This window comes from Paramacrobiotus metropolitanus, unplaced genomic scaffold (genome assembly GCF_019649055.1).
Source record: "Paramacrobiotus metropolitanus isolate TYO unplaced genomic scaffold, Prichtersi_v1.0 Parri_scaffold0000064, whole genome shotgun sequence".
Lineage (NCBI taxonomy): Eukaryota > Metazoa > Tardigrada > Eutardigrada > Parachela > Macrobiotidae > Paramacrobiotus > Paramacrobiotus metropolitanus.
The window spans coordinates 181,175-200,728 of record NW_026570284.1 but is presented as its reverse complement, the minus strand read 5'-3'; the positions used below and the strand labels follow the sequence as shown (position 1 = coordinate 200,728).

General features: G+C 41.9%; 3 protein-coding genes across 6 annotated transcripts; 2 read left to right on the top strand and 1 right to left on the bottom strand.

The window, feature by feature from the left end:
- Positions 1–679: 679 nt before the first annotated feature.
- Positions 680–11,217, bottom strand: LOC129593847 (chromobox protein homolog 2-like). Of its 2 annotated transcripts, none has more exons than XM_055490323.1 (5): positions 11,078–11,217; positions 2,083–2,814; positions 1,824–1,982; positions 1,300–1,614; positions 680–1,008 (listed from the first exon to the last, which is right to left on the bottom strand). In XM_055490323.1, exons 1-4 carry the CDS (start codon positions 11,105–11,107, stop codon positions 1,303–1,305), a joined length of 1,233 nt encoding a protein of 410 aa, XP_055346298.1. In that variant the 5' UTR covers positions 11,108–11,217; the 3' UTR covers positions 680–1,008; positions 1,300–1,302. The 2 variants fall into 2 exon arrangements, with proteins under 2 accessions (XP_055346298.1, XP_055346297.1); XM_055490322.1 differs by lacking the exon at positions 11,078–11,217 and adding an exon at positions 3,385–3,641.
- On the top strand, positions 6,999–8,109 carry LOC129593848 (uncharacterized). 3 transcript variants are annotated; one of them, XM_055490327.1, is made up of 3 exons: positions 6,999–7,177; positions 7,289–7,526; positions 7,600–8,109. In XM_055490327.1, exons 1-3 carry the CDS (start codon positions 7,160–7,162, stop codon positions 7,680–7,682), a joined length of 339 nt encoding a protein of 112 aa, XP_055346302.1. In that variant the 5' UTR covers positions 6,999–7,159; the 3' UTR covers positions 7,683–8,109. The 3 variants fall into 3 exon arrangements, with proteins under 3 accessions (XP_055346302.1, XP_055346299.1, XP_055346301.1); XM_055490324.1 differs by having other exon boundaries at positions 7,289–8,109; XM_055490326.1 differs by having other exon boundaries at positions 6,999–7,526.
- Positions 11,218–14,280: 3,063 nt separating the features above from the next.
- LOC129593809 (protein white-like) lies at positions 14,281–19,378 on the top strand. Its single transcript, XM_055490277.1, has 8 exons — positions 14,281–15,031; positions 15,114–15,213; positions 15,437–15,579; positions 15,655–15,700; positions 16,168–16,264; positions 17,048–17,929; positions 18,175–18,570; positions 18,857–19,378. Exons 1-8 carry the CDS (start codon positions 14,947–14,949, stop codon positions 19,091–19,093), a joined length of 1,986 nt encoding a protein of 661 aa, XP_055346252.1. The 5' UTR covers positions 14,281–14,946; the 3' UTR covers positions 19,094–19,378.
- The last annotated feature ends 176 nt before the right edge of the window (positions 19,379–19,554 follow it).

Sequence of the window (19,554 nt, the reverse complement as noted above, 5' to 3'; positions counted from 1 at the left end):
AAATATTAGGGCAGTAATTTACAAAGGAACATTCCACTGCATACTCGTACATTAGCATACTATATGTATAATGTACGGAAACGGAAAGGTGTGTAGAAACAATGGCTTTGTCACATTTGCATCGCAATGTTTTAATGTGAACTGCAACCGCAACGTACGTATAAGAATTGGGCACTGGGCAGTATTAGTAAGTAACTATGTACTGTATATCTGTACGTGTATATGGGCTAAAAATTCTGAACAGCAGCTTGCTGTAATTAAATTTCCGGCTAAATTCAAGGTCTTGTGCTTATTGTCAAGAACGCTGCACCACAAAGAAACAGCTACAGTAGGTGCACATATGGAGATTACAATCATACTTATTAATTGGTGAAATTTTATTCAGCATTTGCCAGTACAGGGAGTACGCATTACAAATCAACTATAAATGAGTTAGGACCGCTGTCTACTCCTTAAAAAGACCAGAATTTAAACAGTCATTTAAAAAACCAAACCTATCATGTATGGTAGTTCCTGAGAATCCTGACTGATTTGTATGCTCAAAATACCGGAAATGAAATCCGGTAATGGATTCAACAATTAGTAAGCCTAATACGTGTACTTGTATATATACGAGTACCATATATAAATATAGATATCGTACATATGATATTTTAAAATTATATATTTGTTAGCGCCGTCTTTAATAACTCGTAAATTCGTATTACACATTATTACCAAGGGGCAAGGGTCAAACACAGCAATTGCAAGATTGCAGGGTAAAATAAATGCTTCTGGGACCTGTCTACATAATTCATTTAGAATCTGAAAATGTATGGATCTGTAGGAAGTTTCAGGAACACACATGTATCAAACGTCGAATACAGAAACAGCGTACCGAAAACAGCAAGTGATCCCCACACTGGGGCGTCGTAATTTGTCCGATCATGAAGCACAATTCAAAATTTAAAAATCGTTAATCCAAAGAAGAAAACGACAACGATCCAATGAGATTCCGGATCCTGAACGCTGAAAAACAAGAGTTTCCAGAGTAGCAGATTACCAGTGCTTTGGAAGCTGCGCAACCATACTGTGCGGGAAAAATTTACTATTTGGACGAAAAATGTCCAAGTACACTACTTTGAAGTACTTAAGCGACGATAACATATTTTCGGACATATCCTCGTAGTGCTAATTATGTGCTACATACTACCAATCAGTTCACAGGAATATTTATATACACTTCCGCAAACAAAAATCCGCAACAGCGGCAACACGCTGCACAATTTCATGCTATCAGTTTCCTATACAAGTACTTACTGTTCAAAAAGCTCCGTTAAGTAGTAATACTGGGACGCGAGCCAAATATTCGGCGATCAAATTCGGAATCCGTTCAATACACGTAATGTAAGGCACGTATTCCTGGGGATGATCGGCGTAGTTGACAAGAAATTCCACATCGCTCAAGGTGCGAATGCGGAGATTCGCAGGTTTATGCCCCAAAACATTCACCGCGAGTTTGCCCATTTCTATTCCAGAGCCACCGTTCTTGATGACGCGGATACGAGAGGGATCGGGTGGCGGCGCTTGGTAAGTATATTCAATGGACGAGCTCGTGCTGGCGACCGTTATACCCTAAAAAGACCAAAAGTGAAGTATCGAAGATTGAGTCTTAAATATACAGTATACTACACAAGTATTAGAATAACCAAGTTATCTGTACTTGTACAACTACTGGCTAGTCCATAAATTACACTAATTACGAGTAATCATTAGAGTACAGGTACAACTGTATAAGTAATCCATAATTTACAACAACTTCGGGAGAAAAATCATCAACGTACAGATGATGTGTCCGATCGGCTGGATACACTTTTCACAGATTTACTACTGGTAGGAGCGGTGGAGGGTTCCGCTAGAATGTTATTTCTCCATCGACTGTCCAAGGCCGCTTGAAGTTTCAGTCTATCGGTCGCTTCCATTTTGGCTTTCCTTTTCCGGCTCTGAAAAACAAAAAACTCTTGTACTTTTACCGTACCCAAATAATCCTAGTCAGGAGCCCTAGAGTTCAGTTTAAGGAAAAATATTACTTGGGACACTTACCAACTGTTCCTGGCTAGGTGTGTCAGATTGCCCTGAACCTTCTGGTTGATCAGACGGTGTCGACGCTATGGATGGAGATGACGGCGGCGGTTGTGCCGATCCGGGGGAATTGATGGATAACGTCAGTTTCGGAACAGCAGCGATCGAAGGACGTTTCACCCGTTTAAAAACCGGTTCCGTCTTGGGAATTGCGTGGGAAACGGCAGGAACGCATGGACTACTGAACGTATTTTTGGCCCCCGTCACCACATTTACCGGGACGACTTCCGGTGAGGCAACAGTTTGTAGGCGGGCCGTTGCGGCGGGAGATTTTGCCACGGTATCTCTACTGGCAGATTTCGACGCGGAAGGCGTTTTGGAAGTATTCTTCGCAACACTCCCCAAACATTTCTTATTCTGCTGCTGCTGTTGGAGGGACTGCTCATATTTGCGCACCAACGAGCGAGCATTTTTCATATTCGACGCCGGCACCCACGAGGATTCACTGTCAGGATATCCCGCCCATTTCACATAATATTTGATGCAGCCGTCCGCGGTCACCTTCTTGTCCCGAACACATTCCACTTCGCATTCGTCATCGTCGGATTCTGATCTTGCATCTTGATCTGACTGACGCGGAAGCAGACTCGGTCGCAGTGAACTGCGTGCAAATGAGCCGCTTTTTGGCTTACTTGGCGCTTGAACTCTTACGGGCGCCAAGGGAATACTGGCTAGATTGTCTTCGGCCACAGCCTACAAGCCAGCAATATTTAACAGCGCCAATATAAAATTTGATACGTAAATAAAAACATTTTGATAAAAATTTCTACGATCCACTGATTAGGATAACAAGTGCGTAATCGCAGTGCATGTTTTACAATCGCATCGTATTCAGCCATTGCAAAGTGCACACTATCACTTTTCAAGTCACTAAAGCACAAGCAACGCAACATCACCACAGTTGCAAATTTCATCCAAATTAGCAAATATGTTTTGTTATTATTACGAATACTGTTGCACAATCTAACATTCGTAAAAGCGGAAGGTACAAATACAAAGTTTTGTTATTCGCATGATTGCATGAAAACATTATACAGACCCTGATGATTGCATCTAATCGTAAATTAAAAGGTAGGGGTTAAAGGTTAAACTTTAAAGTTGCGTGCGAAAAGTCTGACTGATTCCACATACAGTGACATACCAACTTTAATAAAAAAGCGAGAAGTTTCAATTTCCGCTTCAAAATTTAAAAAAATTAAGCACGGAAAGAGATCATAAATGATAAAGCGATTTTAACTGTGCAACTGATTGTGAGTTACTTACCTTCACTAAGGCAGCAGGACTTTGCAACTTTTTCAACTGTCCCAAAACTATTTCGCTGTTATTAGGGTATTTCTTCATTTTACACAGATCAAAAAAGATTTCCAAACAATGCAATTTGTCGCTCTAACGTGTGAACGGTACGTGCAAAACAGCACAAGTAAATCATAAATGATAAATGAGTAAAAAGTTAAAAGAACTGAAACTAGTCCTACTGCTACTCGTAGCTGCTAGTCTGCTACGGTGCTACCTAATTCTAAACAAACCAGTCCAACAGACCAAACGCAAACGGTTCTGTATCGTTGCAACACACCTGTTTTGATACCGATATCAAGCCGATGTTTTGGTTTTCCCAGCTTAGAACGATAAGATCATTAAGATGCTGAAACCTGATAGAACATTTATTAAGTACTTAAAAAAACAGCCTTTATTGCGATTTAAACCATACTCTTAACTGCAGCAGGCGCGCAAGCCTGTATCTTTTCACACCATTTAAACGATCCTATGGTCGCAACTGGAAAGAGGCCAATAATGCGATCATATGCTTATGTTACAGTACTTATGTCGTTTAAGATAAATTAAAGTACTATTTCAAGTTTCCCTGGCTGACCAAAAACCTGCTACCTAGTACCTACCTAACATACATGTCCCGTGATTAGATACAATTTTCAAAAATTTTTGCTTTATAATACTTATTAAAAGAAATCTCGGGAAAAAAGGAGAGTCAGGGAAACTTATTCATAGCAGCCATAATAAACTGGCCTCGTCCGTCGACCGCCAAGGCTTAGCGAGTATTGATAGTGAATGTAGAGCTGATCAGGAAAAGGAACGGTTCAGTCTTTTGTTAGACTACTTAATTTAAAAAGATAATACAGCTGCAGTTAACCGAAATTTTAGCCAGGTTAGAAAACAGAGTTTTAGCAAGCAAGCAAGTGGCAACTAACAGCTAGCAAGTACCTACACAATTGTTCTTGTGCATTTGTTAAGTAAGTACAGTACTGTAGTGCTGGCACATCCGTGCGTTTATGCTAATTTGTCAGCGCATCACCTTCCTTTGCTACGAGCCTACGAGTACTTGTAAGTACTTAAATTTAAGAAAAACGTTTCGCAAAGGAAAAAGTAGAAACCCTTAAACAACGAAGATTTCCGTTTTTTTGTGCAAGCTAACCCACGGAAACCTATATTTTACACAATAACAACTGATCAACCAACGAACTTGACGGTTTCGTCGAAACTTATGAACTTTCTAGCTCTTATCGGCTGGAAATACTGTACCCAGCCAAAATCTGACTTCAATCTATCGGTATGGCCAACACGGTTCGGTTCATGCTGTCCGGTTAAACTGATCTTCCAGCCCGCTTTCGGCTTAGACGGCTTCAATGCAGCTTTAGAGGTCGAACATTAGTATTTAGTTGCGGTTTGCGACGGTGCCGGAGGCGGAAAATGATTTCATTGGCCTGCTATTTCCGCACGTTGCGCGGTGTTCATTATACAAATTGCGGTTCATTGCGGTCCTTTGTAAATGTAAATTGCGGTTCGTTCATTCAACTATTCCAGTGATTACTATTAAATTGTGTTTTTACTGCAGCTAGACGGGCCTTTGTTAAGATTTTGAAGTTCTGCAGATTAGCTTGGGTATCGGTTGCATCAGAGTCAGAAAACAAGGAAGATCACCACAAGCCAGGATTGAAAAACAGATTTTAGCTTCGCTTTACTCTTGTGGAGGATTGGATGAATCTGGATCAATCTGTGTCGTGGGTCTGGTTGAGAAGTAATTGAGTTATGATATCAAGAACGTTCAAGGACCACATAAAGTTCATCGCATACCAGGCCAAGGTTTTATCACAATGTGTGTTAGCTGTCTGAAATTTTGGCCACCTGCCATTTTGTTTTAGACACGGATCAATTATTTTAGACATCGAACTAGATCGAAGTAAGCTCCCGCTCACCGACCATTTCGGCCTTGCACAATTCGGACAATATTTTTCGGCCGCCTTTTACTTCGGCCAGGTTGAATATCGACTGGTCACTGATACACTTCCTCTTCCACCTCTCACCCAAAAATTAAAACTTCGGCTATTATTAAAATTATGAGAAAATACTAGAAAGCTTACGAATCCGTAAGAAAACACAAGAAACCATAAGAAAAAGATACCTAAGGTACTGTAACTTGCCTAGTGTGGAAGCCAGACCCAGAGATGGCTAAATTGAATGCTGGACGAAATGAGCATCGGCAAAAATGAGCAATCTCTCAACTTGTCTGACGCGCGAGCATAAGTACTCCACTGCTCGCACCAAAATCGCTTTAAGGTAATTTAATAACTTCATGCAATATTTGCTTCCCTGGAAATGTTCGTGTCCGACCATTTCGACATGCGCACAATCGGGCTTAAGAGAGTCATTTTGTTACAAAGAAATCCAAAGTGTAAAACAAAATCAAATTATACGAAAAATTGGAACACAAAACGTAAAAAAACTTTAATAGACAAGCATTTTTAGCAAAAAATATGAAGCAGCTTTAGAAATTTTTGCAACGACTAAGAATGCCATCTCTCCACTACGTTTTTCCTTATTGAAAGTTTGTTTCCACCTACCGAATGTAATGCACGGATTGCGTGCATCGCAATGTTGGCCTTTCTTAAAACGTTGAATGAGTATGATGGACTAATTTGGAGAAGAGTGGAACAGTTCACACATGCACATGTTTGACTTCCGTGGTTACAGTCACACAGGTGACTTTCGACGGATAAACTAGTTAATCTTGGAGCCTCCCGGAATGTGCAGACTGGACGGGAAGCGGCCAGACGGCTTATCACTCTTCCCATGGAGAAATGGCCTCCCTCTGATATGGGATGTAACAGTTTGTGACACATTCGCTACTTCGTATATAGCTGGCTGTTCAGAAGCAGCGGGATCGGCTGCTGAAGACGCGGAAGTGCGGAAGCGGAACCTATATTCCGAACTCACTGATCGGCATTTTTTCCAGCCAGTGGCACTCGAAACTATGGGAAGTTGTAGCGAAAGTACCCACCAGTTCATCAATGAAGTCGGCCGGCGTATCAAAGAACATACGGGAGAAGCGCGCGCTGTTCATTATTTGTGGCAACGTATAAGTGTGGAAATTCAGCGCGGAAACGCGGCTTCTGTCCTGGGGACGGTCGGGTGTTCTCGAGAGTTAGAAGAGTTATTTTTCTTGTTCTGATTATTGGGTATTTAAAGTTTTAACGTAAATGGCATTGGCTTGTACAAGTTGATAATAAAAAAGCAACTAGTTAATCAGTTCACCCTAGGCCTGAAAATAAGTAATGATTTAGATCTGTGGTCTACGCAAATATAACGTAAAGGAAAACGAAGCGTACACCTGCCGATCTGCAACCACACAGACACGGCGAAAAGAACAAAAAATCTATTATTACATCATTCAATGACACAAGGATCCGGTTAAAACTGAAATCTGCGAGTATTCTGAAAACGTAAAGACTGCCAGGCCGTTGATCGGTGTGGTGTTGGGTGCTGCATATAAAGACTGGATCGGGTCCGGTTCTCTGTAGGGATATACTGTAGCGTATAGTGTATGCTGTACTACTGCGTACGACAGCTTATCATATGTTCTTTTTCTTCCCCATTGTGTTCTGTTGCGTCGTGTAGACGGATGTGATTTCTGATATTTTGCTCTTTTGCATTCGATATTTGATCATCTCCATTCTCCCGCATGCGAAGCCGCAGTCGCTTGGCTGCACGCCAGCTTCAGGGCATATTCCCTTCATGGTAGCAGATCATGAACGATTCTAGCATGGTAACAAGCAGTAGCGTGTGCCACACGAGCACTTGAACTTGACCTTTGACGACAGTGATTTCATCTGATGATGTTCATATTGCTGAAACTCGGACCCGAATATTGTGGTAGGGATGGAGAAAAGCCAAGCCTTGCGACTACCCCAACCATATGAACCCTCGCACCATGCGGAAAACCGACAAGAATTTAGAATTCCGGATACGTCGGAATTCGGATTACGTCCGAAGCAACCCACAGGGATTAATGAAGGATTGTCCACCATCGACGCACGCAGCCCGACTGCAATCGACAACGGATCCATCTTCCGTGCGATTGCCAACGAAAAATCCAGCAGAGAAGGCACGACCAAGTAAGATGCGTATTTCTAAAACTTTTTATGCGCTGTACAAAACAGTGCCCCAAACTTCTGCCCGAATTTCCAGAAATGCTGACCTTTTCATCACGCAGAAAATGGCGCTGCGCGCTAGAATACTGCAAATTTCCTGGTGCGACCTGGATCTGTTGAAATGTTGCTTCCACTTGTTAATAAAAATAAGCGGGATTATCTCCGCCAATCGCGTCTTTGCTGGGTTGTCTGAAATTTTTGTTGCGGTTGAAATATGGCCGGGAAGTGCTGCAGAAAGTAAAATTGAACAACATTGCTACAACATCCTGGAAACTACGACTACGATTGTTGCAGTCGTAGTTCCCATTTTAAGGCTACGATTTGTTGTACAGCTTTTTCTTACAACTGAAGTATGGACCAAGCATAAGTTGAAAGAGCGATGACCAAACAATAGCGTCTGGGTCAACACCAGGATACAGCATAGGTGTGACGCAGGCAGCAGACAGATGCAGCTGATAGCCGATTTCGTCACAGACTCACAACATTGATTACGATAATAGCGTTACGCTCCTGCAGATGCGTTATAAACAAGGCCATATAAAACGGATGGCAGTACTTTCACCTTTCGATAAAAGAACGTGGTACGGGCTTATTTTTTCCGTACCACACGTTCCGTGACGGCAGACGTTCAGTGCCCGTGTATACTGTTTGATGATTCATGTTTGAAGTTACTTAATGTTCCTTACTACCACTCCATCAGTGGATTCCTATGAACGGGAGCTAAAGAAAGTTCAGAAACGGATCATCAACCGCCCTGTTGCTGGCTGTTACGACTTACGACAATTATTTTTCTTACGGTAATCACCGTTTGTTACGATAACATATCGCTCAGCATTAATCTGCTAACCTGCAGTCTACACCCAACAATCGACGCAACGCCAGAGAAACCTACACAACAGATAGCCGATTCACCGTAGAGTCAGGACACGAGCATCGGATGTCCTCTGAGGACCTCGGATTCCCACCGTAGGCATGTATGGATAGCGTATAGTGTGTGCTCTACTACTGCGTACGTACAGCTTTACATATGTTCTCTCTCTTCCCCATTCTGTTCTGTTGCGTCGTGTAGACGCGGATGTGATTTCTGACATTTTTGTTCTTTTGCATTCGATATTTGATCATTCACTACCGTTCAACTTTAAATATCAACGACGATAGCGTGAGACAACGAGCTCATGCCAACCGTCAGGATGGGCAAGGTGTTGAATAAATTCGTTCTGGAGAAACCCGGTTTCATAAATTTTCGCGGCAAACGCTGTTTCCGAGTTTGGAGAACGAGTTTCGTCAGAAAAATTTTTAATTGAAAGCCAGCTGGTTTCTATAAGCACTGTTTTGGATACAATAAATATGCATTTCTAAATGTCGTACTATTTTAGCTCATTCGACGTTTAAACTTGAACCGTTTTAGTAAGTGGTGTTACAATAAAAACGTCTGGAACAAGGAAGTGCAGGCTGACCACAACAGCTTATCACCTGCAGATCATCGATATAAAACAGTCAACCTTTGTGTCAACCTTTGCACTGGTCCTCTCATCAGTATACTATGTTACTGTTTAAACATTGTTTTTTCGATTAGTGATCGAACGCCTTCGCAGACATTCAAATTTAAAGTTGAACGGTAGTGAATAACCCGCTAGACGGCAAATGTAAGCCATTTAGAAGGTCAAATGCACTCCCTTATGCTAGAGCCACATTTTAAGTGCGATGCAGAATTTTTGGACTGTATTGCTTCGCAGTTGGAAGCTTTTCCTAGCACCAAAAAAGCGAGAAGTGCGAAGCAAAGAAAAAGATAGAAAAAAAGTTTACCTAAAACAAAAGCACTTACACTTCATCGAACTTAAAACAAAACTGAGAGCAGCTTGAGCAGGTCATGCGTTCAAAATTAACGGGAATTTAGGTCGAGAGCTACCACATTCTGGATTCAGTTTTATAGCCAACCAAAATCTTAGAATAATGAGATCATCCTTAATAATATGTTGAAGCCGGATTGAATTCTGCCCCTGATAAATGCGCCCAAACATTCTGCCAAAAAAAACTTTGTTGCTGACCATTCTGATATCTAAGGTAGCATTTGATCTCGCGCCATTTCGCCAAGAAATTATCACAAAAGCTTCCTGAGAGAGAGCGAGACATTAATATTAATCAATGGCATAAATGGGGAGTTTGCTATATTCAAAGGATCTCAGTCAACACGATCTTTAGCGGCATTTCAATCACTTCGGTAATCCCGCTCGACAGTCTACGTCCTTTTCCAACACACTAAAATGGACTGGCCCGCCGCCATGCTCACAAATATCCTATTCGTCCTGAAGAACGGCTTGCGTTAACAATAAGGTACGGTACTTATAAATAATTCTATGCATTTACGTTGTATCAACCTGTCAGCATCAACTGTACGTTTAAGTTTTGAATACCTGTACAAGCTGAATACCTTTTGTACAGATGCTGCATAAAATTAAATATATTATCGATCATAGAAATCCTTGTTGCACCTTGGTTTACTGGTAAACGATTTCGTGTGCATAATTTTGGCTAGCGGTTGTTCTTAGCACGATATCGCAATTCGGTGTCGACTAGGGAGAAGCACCGTCAACAGAATTTAAAAATAAATTCGGGTTCCCCTCCTTTTGCCGCCCGATCCTGTCGGCTTATATTTGTATGCGTTGTGGAATCTGGAGGGCCGACTTTCCCAAATTTTTTTTGACAAGTTTGACAGACCGTTTCTTGCCCGCCAGAGTGGCCACTTTTTTCCATGCAGCCGCTTTCTTTTGCCGGTCTCCGAATTTTTCGGTGCCACAATCCCACAAAACCGGATGATTTCATACTGCTTCGATCAAGTTTTTTCAACCTTTTGCTCTTCAGCGGTAAGTACTTTAGGCGGCATGTTGCGCCAAGGTTTATTATGGTAAATTTATTAAAAATTTGTTTGTTGATACGAAGTACAGTATATGACTAAGATATATAATGACTGATGTGTTAGGAGTTAGGACTCTTGAGACAGGAGGCACTGGAAATTATGAAATCCCAGTCATCTCACAAGATCCACTGGCAGTATACGAAGTTTGCTTTTCTATTTATACTAATTGTAACCGTACTGTGGTTTTGGCAAACCGTGACCTTTTATGCATAATACTGCGTAATAAGCATTAATTGCACAAGTACTTGTGCTTTTTTTCTTTTTTAAAAACAGTCCCAATCACACCTGGTTCTCGGTATAGGTCAATTCCTTCGCACAAGTTCGAAAGAGGAAGAAAATCTCCTCCCACCAAAAATGGTTCGAAGGCGCTCTTCGCACTCGTTCAAGAAAATAGTTCGAAAGGCGCTCACTTTTTGTTCGATGCGAAGGCTCCGTTAGAAGTTCAGGACATTTTCCGCTCACACATGCAAGCACTTTTCGTCTTCGCACTGTGCGAAGGTCTTCGCACCGCACTTGAAGTGTTGTGGCCGGAGCATTAAGTATAAAGCATAAATGATAAATTTTGATAGTTTTGCTTTAGACCGTTTAGGACACTTACCAGTATGAAAAAGGATTGTTGGTAATCCATCGTAGAATATGAAGAATGCTTGCCAGTGCCTAATACTGTAGTTGTAAACCGCGTTACCAACGTTTTAGAAGCGCAAAATTTCCATTCAGATTATTTTGGCAGTTTTGCGCTTACAGATCTGATACTTTCGTGGTATGAAAGGTATCGGTTGCTATGTGACAGCTGTGCCTAGTGACCCTACATCGTGTCCATTCATTTCGGCCACCATTCGTTTCTGCGCATTGGCCCATTTCAACATGAGTAAAATTCGTAAGCGTTTTTCCGCGTTCGCTGAGCAGTGTGCACAAAAGTACAGATAATTAATTAAGTAAGTAAAGATTATTGATGAGTACACCCCGCGCAAATGCAACGAGTATATTAGCGGCTGATGACTGCACAAAGCCATAAACTATGGAAAACTACAATAATTATTACTTATTTTATTTCCTTAATCATACCGCGGTCATACTACCGTAAATACGTAATTCTTTGACAGTTGTCAATGCCCGCACTTTTCCTCGAAGCGTAAACTCAGCGTACATTTTGCACGTCAGAATTTTGATTTTTTTCTCATAACTTTTTGTGCTTTTCTTTTAAATATGATTATTTTGTCCAAATCTACTTATTCAGGGTTATCGAGCGGCATTTAGCTATAGCTGATGCACGTTTGGTTGAGAACTTGAGCGTATCAGATTCTATCGTATGACCTAGGTTAGACCGGGACATACACAAATTCTGTGCACCTTCTGTACGTATTGTTTTTTTTATTTGCCACGTTCAGATAGTTAAATCATATAAATATTTCAAAACAGAAACCCACATAGCATCAGCAAACAGCGGAAAAAGGCGGAATTACACAGCATCTGATCTAAATTAGCCGAAGCTGGTGCCGTACCCAGGATGATTGCCGCGTTTCCCCGTTGAATTTCGATGCTGATCCCTCTCAAGCAGATCTCTTTTGCACGTATCTCGCCTGTATCCTGACGTATCTCTTGCCCAGTTCCTGAACATACGAGACGTCTCGGGTCTAAAAGGTCACACTGTCTCAAATCTCTCAATCCCCGCCGCGCGAAACAATTAGTCATGCGTTATGTTCTGGTACTTCGCGGTTTTCTTCCGTTCTGCCTTTGCTGGCACCGGCCTGCCTGGATGTTGCTGTGATATGTGATGGCGCCATCGTGCATACACGAGTCAAGTTCCATGTTAACATTTTGCGTCGTTCCCGTAGTACTAAGATAAATCCGTCCGGGCGTTTACCGTTGGTTCACGACATTCCCACAGGCTCATGTTCAGTCTCAATGGTACTAGCTGAGGCGAAAGCTCTTTTAAGCGTGGCGTTCAGAATGCTGTTGATTGACTTCCGGCCCCGACTTTTCTTGCAGCTGAGGTTGTGGTAGCCTGTGTCCACCCATTCATTGCAAATGCATCGATGCGGAGTTGCGATCGGCATTCTCCGGCGCAGGCCAACAGCAATCCGTAATGCAGAATCGTTCAGGAGGTTTCCCTGCAGGGATGCAGCTGGTAGCGCATCCAGCCATGCGTCTCAAGGAAGTTTGGATGACTGGTTCATCCCACATTTTCGGAAATTTTTGGGCTTCCACAGTTAGAATATCAACGTACTTCTGTCATGCGCTGTCACTCGACTTCGCCGTTGCCGCATTACACTTCCGGGTCGCAGTCGGTAATTTTGGTTGCCACCCGGGTCACTGTGTAAGCCGAGGTCAGAAAGGCCAGAAGGGCAAGCTTCTCAAAACTCGGGATTCCGAGGCCTCCTTCTGCTAGGTGGTCTTGCAGCAAGACTTTAACTGGAAATAATGCCTGCGTCCAGTTCACGTCGGTAATGTTCACGTTGATGATTGCCGATAGGTATTCACGAATCAAATTCAGTCAGCAGTCCTCTCTGCAGATAACACCGAGCAGTGCGTAACTTATACGTCATTCTTTAAAAATACCGGTCCCATGCTGCATTTCAATAAGTACGGGGAGTGATGAGCCGGTAACACTTTCAGTCGCCGCACCACTGGAGCAATTTGTGCTGTCGCAGTGGTGAGCGTCCCCGCCACGGCAGCATCATGAAGTGGAGCGCCCAGGTACTGCAGCTCGTCCAACTATGGCACTGGAGGTGCACCTTCTTATTCTTTTGTAGTTGTATAGATAGATTTGCATGTTGCCGATGAAAGAAAGGTCATACCATTTCGGCATACAATGGTACAAACTTTATTTTTTGTGAATGTACCTCTCCAACTATAGCGTGTACAGCAGTGGAGTATTTGCAGTGTACTTAATTTTCCACTTTAACTGGGTTCAAAACTTCTGCACTGCTCACTTGTCAGTAGAGCAGCACATTTTTAACAGCGCACTGGACGAAGCTAGAGGAAATACTTAACGCTTTGCGTGGTGAATAATTGCAAAAAAATTATAAAACTGTATAAAAAATATTCAGTATTCTGCTAACGCGCACCGTTACGTTTGCGTTTGAAATAATTTACTGTACTTGCAGTAGTGAGTAGTGACACAGACAGTTTTGTGTAATGTATCGAAACTATTGATGCCAGAAGGCAAAATTAAGGACTTACTTGTACGAAGGGCAGTCTGATAACACAAATTCCAGTTGTTTGCCACGGTGCTTCCATCCACATCTTCCGGTTCCCGTTCCGCAGTCAGCGGCACTTTTATTCCCAAGTATCATTCCCCTTTAGATACACCAATTCCAGCGACTTCAGTTACGAACCAGTATGATCCAGAGGGTTACATGGTACACTATACTGACTACAGTATTCAACTAGACTACTATCGTGTACCGTATTGTACATACCGGTACTAAGGCGCATAACAGGAACAGTTCGACCGTCACGGTAATCCTGTTTTGCCGGCTTACCGTTTGCAAGGAACAGAAGCGTTCCATACCTCGTTTGCAGTCTGTCGGATACGGATTAATCAACGTGATCCTGCCAACATTCCTGTTTATCTTACATAATTTGTATAAATTATTATACCTATCGAGTAACAAAATAAAATTGCACTACAACGTATCCATAAAATTTATTATCCTTATCATTCGATAGTCTACAAATATAATAATTATTGTACACAGTACACTTGTCTCCCGCCTTGCATTACTTGGTGTTGCACTTCTACCGCCAACCGGCATTCGGCAACGCAGTGAGTGTTAAATACATGCAGTACTAGGCTTTCAGTCAGTTCGTGATAACTGGGTGCAAGACGGAATATTAAAGGAGGTAACGCACTTGCAAAACGCGCTGCTAATTTTGGTGTTTTTGTTTTTTTTCGTGAGCTTCTAAGCTTCTTGCGTAGTTCTCACTTCTCACCATCAGTTCTGTACCATTTAAATGTGTATTTGATTTGAAACGATAGTTATTAGTTCTGGTTTTTCATCAGTTTATAACTGTTTATTGATTGTATCGTATTTATCATTTATGTACTTACTGTATTGTACAGTGTACAATACAATATGCAGTGCCAGAATGCATCATCAGCTGTGAAGTATTGCCAGTGTTGTCAGTGCTGCATGCGAAGTTGAAATACACATCGGAATGTTCGACTTACTTTGGTGGATTTTAATTTAATTTAATTTGTTAATCAATGTTATTGCTCATCGTTGTTTTGGAACGAATTGGTGTGGCTTCTATTTTATTGGTTTATAGGATCGAGAGCTGCAATTCAAAACATCAATAATTATCTGTATACTCGTATTACGTGTGCGACGCGGATATCATAATTTATTATCTACCGTTTTCGCAAGTTTTTTTTGCTCTCCTGTCTTCACTTTTGTCTTAATTGCGTTTGCACTGCATGCGTTTGGAGTCTGTTTTGAGAGTTATCGCTCCGCCTGCACCACCATGTCCGTTGCAAGTTTCAATGAGGATGTGGATGTTAAGGCAGAAGAGGCGAGGTTCCTCCCTGAAAATGGACATTACTCGCCTCGTAGGTTATCTAAGGCGTTTTTCTGTGTTATTTTTATACGGAGTCTTCTAGAAAACCGTGTTTATGAAAATTATTGCGACAGGATCAAGGAGCTTTCATACGAAATCCTCCATCGTCTCCAGTCATTACGACGTCCATCCCGAATTGGTCGGGATGGAGAACCTGGACGCCATTACACTGAGGTGCGTGTGCGTCTGCGCATTCATCGTTTTTCGATATTTTCTTTCTGGCCAATTTATCTTCAACTTGACCTGCAAATTTTCGCGATAACCAGTCTGTGAGCAGATGAATGCGGGCTATTGCAGCATAATCATAGTAATCAAACTGATAAGATTAAACATCGCCTTGCCATTCTGCGGCAGTGTTAAACGAATTAATTGCATTTTCACGCGCGTGTTGTTACAGTTGGCATAACGTGAATGTGTGGCTGCCGCCACCCCGGAAGCGTCCCTGCACATCCCGGTCAGTGGAAGAAGCCCGGGAACCGAAGCAGATTTTGAAAAATGTCAGCGGATTGGTGCGTCCCGGCGAGTTGCTGGCAATTATGGGTATTGTGGCGATTGTCGGAAATTATTCTTTGTTGGCCAGTGCGCGTTTTCACTGTGGTGTGAATTTGCCCGTAGGCGCTAGCGGTGCTGGAAAGACGACATTGCTCAATGTGCTCAATGGGTAAATGAATTTATTAGCGTGTGAAATTGCTGTTTCCGCATTGGTAATCTGAATTAATTTAATTAACATTATCAACAGACAATTGCGTTTTGTAACAATTCAGCGGGATTAGTTTCCCATGTATCATGATGCATGTGAACGTTTTCTGGAACTAGCGATATCACGCATAATTTTAAAATTTAGCGATCACGCTATTTAAAAAAGGCAGCCACATTTATAGTTTTTTGTTCCAATGAAAAAAGTATTGCTGGAATAAAAAAGTTTTTTTCTCTATGAGTAAAATTACTAGCAAACCATTAACAGAATAAGGAAAAGCTTTTTTTCTTGTCCAATGTTTTCTTTTCCACGACATATTTTATGTCATAATTATTTTGTTACCGTTATATGCTGTAATTGTAGGATAGTTTTAATTTGCACTTACTGTGACATTCAAACGCGAGAATGCTAATTTTTGTGGCTATTTGCAGACGTAATCGCGGTAAATTAAAGCTGGAGGGTGCAATATGCATAAACAACCGGAAAATCGGGAAGGCTATCACCAGTATTTCAGCGTATGTGCAGCAGGTAAGGAATGATCCTTTTGCCGCCCGTGTAGACATAGTGGCAATGCATCCACTGCGGTTTCCTTAAATTTTCCAGCAAAATCAATACGAAAATCTTTTAAAGAGGCACAGACGCCGACAGTGACATTTAAATCCGTGTTGCACGATGATGCTGCAAGATCCAGTGAAATCAATTCCGCCTTGGTTTCCGGTTGCCTGAATAGACGCAGAAAAATTAACTCTAATACAGGATTATATTCCCGGCGTAAAATGCCTGGGCTTTCTTATTACCACGCTTCGGCAGGAAGCGCGGCCATCCTGTGAACATTCATTAGACCTTGTGATCCGTTGTGCATTGATGTCATCCGAGAGCACTGTAACACCTTCGCAATTTGTCAGAAAAAGCCCTTGTCTATCATGGTCCATTACGTGATTAATTTTGATGCACACCGATCGATTTTTGCTTTGCTCACACAGGGAACACTATTTTGCGCTTTGATTGACAATAATATTAATAGCACTGAAGGTGCTACCGGAGCCGTTAAAAGGAAAATTACATCATCATATGCAAGGATATGTTTCCTGGGCCATAAACAGTATTAATATGATTGCAGATTTTTTCTGTAACGTTTCTAGAAACTGTCAGTAATGATGGGGAAGAATGTTCTAGCACTGCTGTAGTTAACACGGAAGCAGACTTACTTATTTGCCAACTGTTTCTTCCTCCGGTTTAAATGGAAATCTAGTGTTTGTAACTTTTTTGTATGATCCCTTTAAATTAAAATTGTTTTGGATATGTTCTTAGGTGGATCTCTTTGTGGGAACGCTGACGGTACGCGAACATTTGATATTCCAAAGCGAAGTGCGCATGGACAAGCACATCTCCAAAGAAAACCGTTTACGCCGCGTCGATGAGGTCATCGCGGAGCTGGGTTTAGCCAAATGTGCCAACACAAAAATCGGAATTCCCGGACGAATAAAAGGCATTTCGGGAGGAGAAATGAAGCGGTTGGCCTTTGCATCCGAAGTATTAACAGATCCGCCGCTGATGTTTTGTGATGAGCCGACATCCGGTCTGGACGCGTTCATGGCGCAGAATGTGGTCAGTGTGCTGCGTGATATGGCCGCCAAGGGAAAGACCGTCTGCTGCACCATTCATCAACCCTCCTCCGAGGTGTTCGCCATGTTTGACCGGCTGCTGCTCATGTCCGAGGGTCGTGTGGCTTACCTGGGGAATTCTCATCGTGCTAAACACTTCTTCGCCGAATTGGGTTATCCGTGCCCACCAAATTTCAATCCGGCTGATCACTACATTCATAAATTGGCCATTATACCGGGACGGGAAGCGGAGTGTAAGGAGAGGGCGGAGAAGGTGTGTGATGCCTTTGAGAATTCGGAACGCGGTCGGAAGATCTTGACGGCTACCAAGGAAATCCACAATAATGAACTTCCGGCTGGAAGTATGGCCAAGAAGTCAGCATATAAAGCTAACTGGTTTCGACAGTTCGCCGCGGTGATGTGGCGGTCGGCTTTGAGTGTTGTACGGGAACCACTTATTGTGAAAGTGCGGTTGATTCAGACGATCTTCATTGCTCTTTTGCTGGGAATAATATTCTTAAGGCAAGAAAATACGGCCGAAGGAGTGCAGAATATCAATGGTGCCATTTTTCTTTTCTTGACTAACATGGTAAGCGTAACTTATTTATGTACCGTTTTACTGATTTTTTTGCCGCATTTTTTTTGTGTTACAAAGCAGTGTAGCGTTTTTATAAGTTTTGCTGCTTTATAGATGAATTCAGCATTGACGTCAATCGGTTAGATTAATGACGTTTAAATTTTTATAACATTGATTAATGCAGTACACTTTGAAATGATTTACGAAGTTTCCAACCATGTTTTGTGCGTTTCCAGTAAACGCTTGGTTTATTGCAGACTTTCGGTAATTTGTTCGCTGTGATCAACGTTTTTACCCAAGAACTGCCAATATTTTTGCGAGAACATTTCAATGGCATGTACAGAGTGGATGTCTATTTTTTGTCAAAAACACTGGTGGACGTTCCTACTTTTATTATTTTACCATTTATTTTTACGTGTATTGCTTACTGGATGATTGGACTCAATCCGACGGTGGAAGCTTTCTTGATTGCCTGTGCCATTGTCATTCTCTTCACAAATGCAGCTGTTAGTTTCGGATATTTGATTTCCTGTGTGGCGGGGACGGAAAATTTGGCTTTAGCATTGGCGCCCACGCTCTTTGTGCCTCTCATGTTGTTTGGTGGATTCTTCTTAAACAGCGGAACAGTTCCCAAATATTTTATATGGCTTGCGGTAAGTACTATTGAATATTTTTCGCTTTCCAGAAGTTTCGCAGTATTGTTTTTTTACATGAACAATGCAATATGATTATTGCTTATCTTGCTGCTTCCGTAGTCCTACATTGTGCAACGTTGTCTCTAAAAAGCAGCATTAATGGTCGATTGGACGCCCACGCCTTGTTGACTTAAATTTCTATAGCTGCATTTCTCTTAGCATTATCATTTCGAAATTGTTTTCAAAGGATGTTGCAGTATTTGTTTTGATTGGTTCTGACTTTTTGTTATCTTTTATCCTGCAGTATATATCGTGGTTCAAGTACGGCAACGAAGCCTTGGTGGTCAATCAATGGCGCGATGTGACGGAAATCCATTGCACAAGGAATGTATCGTGCCCGCACGACGGGATGGCGGTATTACAGCAGCTGCATTTTAATCCCGATAACCTCGTCTTTAACATCTACATGCTGTTTGTCCTCATCATTGGATTTCGATTAGCGGCTTTTTTTGCACTGCTGCTGCGCGCACGAAAGAATTGATTTACTTATTTAATCTTAAAGCCGGTTAACGCATTGCTGGTCTGTCGAATACGAATTACCTGTTTTTCTAGTATTTGATCCCGACATGACAATAATTTGGACTTTTTCCGTCCAGTTTTGCGGTGATTCATTAAGTTCCTTTAATTTATTGTGAATTCGGTACACCCCGTGTGATTGATTGATTTTGTGTTACAAATGATTGCTGTACTGGAATTATTTTCACAGATACGGTTCCCGGTCGCATTTTGGAATGTGACTGAAAATTGCAATAAACGCTTTGCATACATAAACGCGCCTGATACTTGGAAGCGCTAATGTGACTAAAACGATCGATACCTACGGGTAGTTATTTTACTGATCGCGAATCTTCCGACACCCATTTGAAAACAGCACTTGAACTGTTACCGAATAAACACTGTAAAATGTACAACACCAGCACCATAAAACACCAACGAAACGTT

Bases quoted from the DNA above. Each gene is read 5' to 3' on its own strand.
- LOC129593847 (XM_055490322.1), bottom strand. From the start codon at position 3,462: ATGAAGAAATACCCTAATAACAGCGAAATAGTTTTGGGACAGTTGAAA. The intron at 2,815-3,384 runs GTAAGTAACTCA...GCTGGCTTGTAG, and splicing joins GTCCTGCTGCCTTAGTGAAG to GCTGTGGCCGAAGACAATCT. The intron at 1,983-2,082 runs GTAAGTGTCCCA...TTTGTTTTTCAG, and splicing joins CACCTAGCCAGGAACAGTTG to AGCCGGAAAAGGAAAGCCAA.
- LOC129593809 (XM_055490277.1), top strand. From the start codon at position 14,947: ATGTCCGTTGCAAGTTTCAATGAGGATGTGGATGTTAAGGCAGAAGAG. The intron at 15,214-15,436 runs GTGCGTGTGCGT...GTGTTGTTACAG, and splicing joins CTGGACGCCATTACACTGAG to TTGGCATAACGTGAATGTGT. The intron at 17,930-18,174 runs GTAAGCGTAACT...GGTTTATTGCAG, and splicing joins TTCTTTTCTTGACTAACATG to ACTTTCGGTAATTTGTTCGC.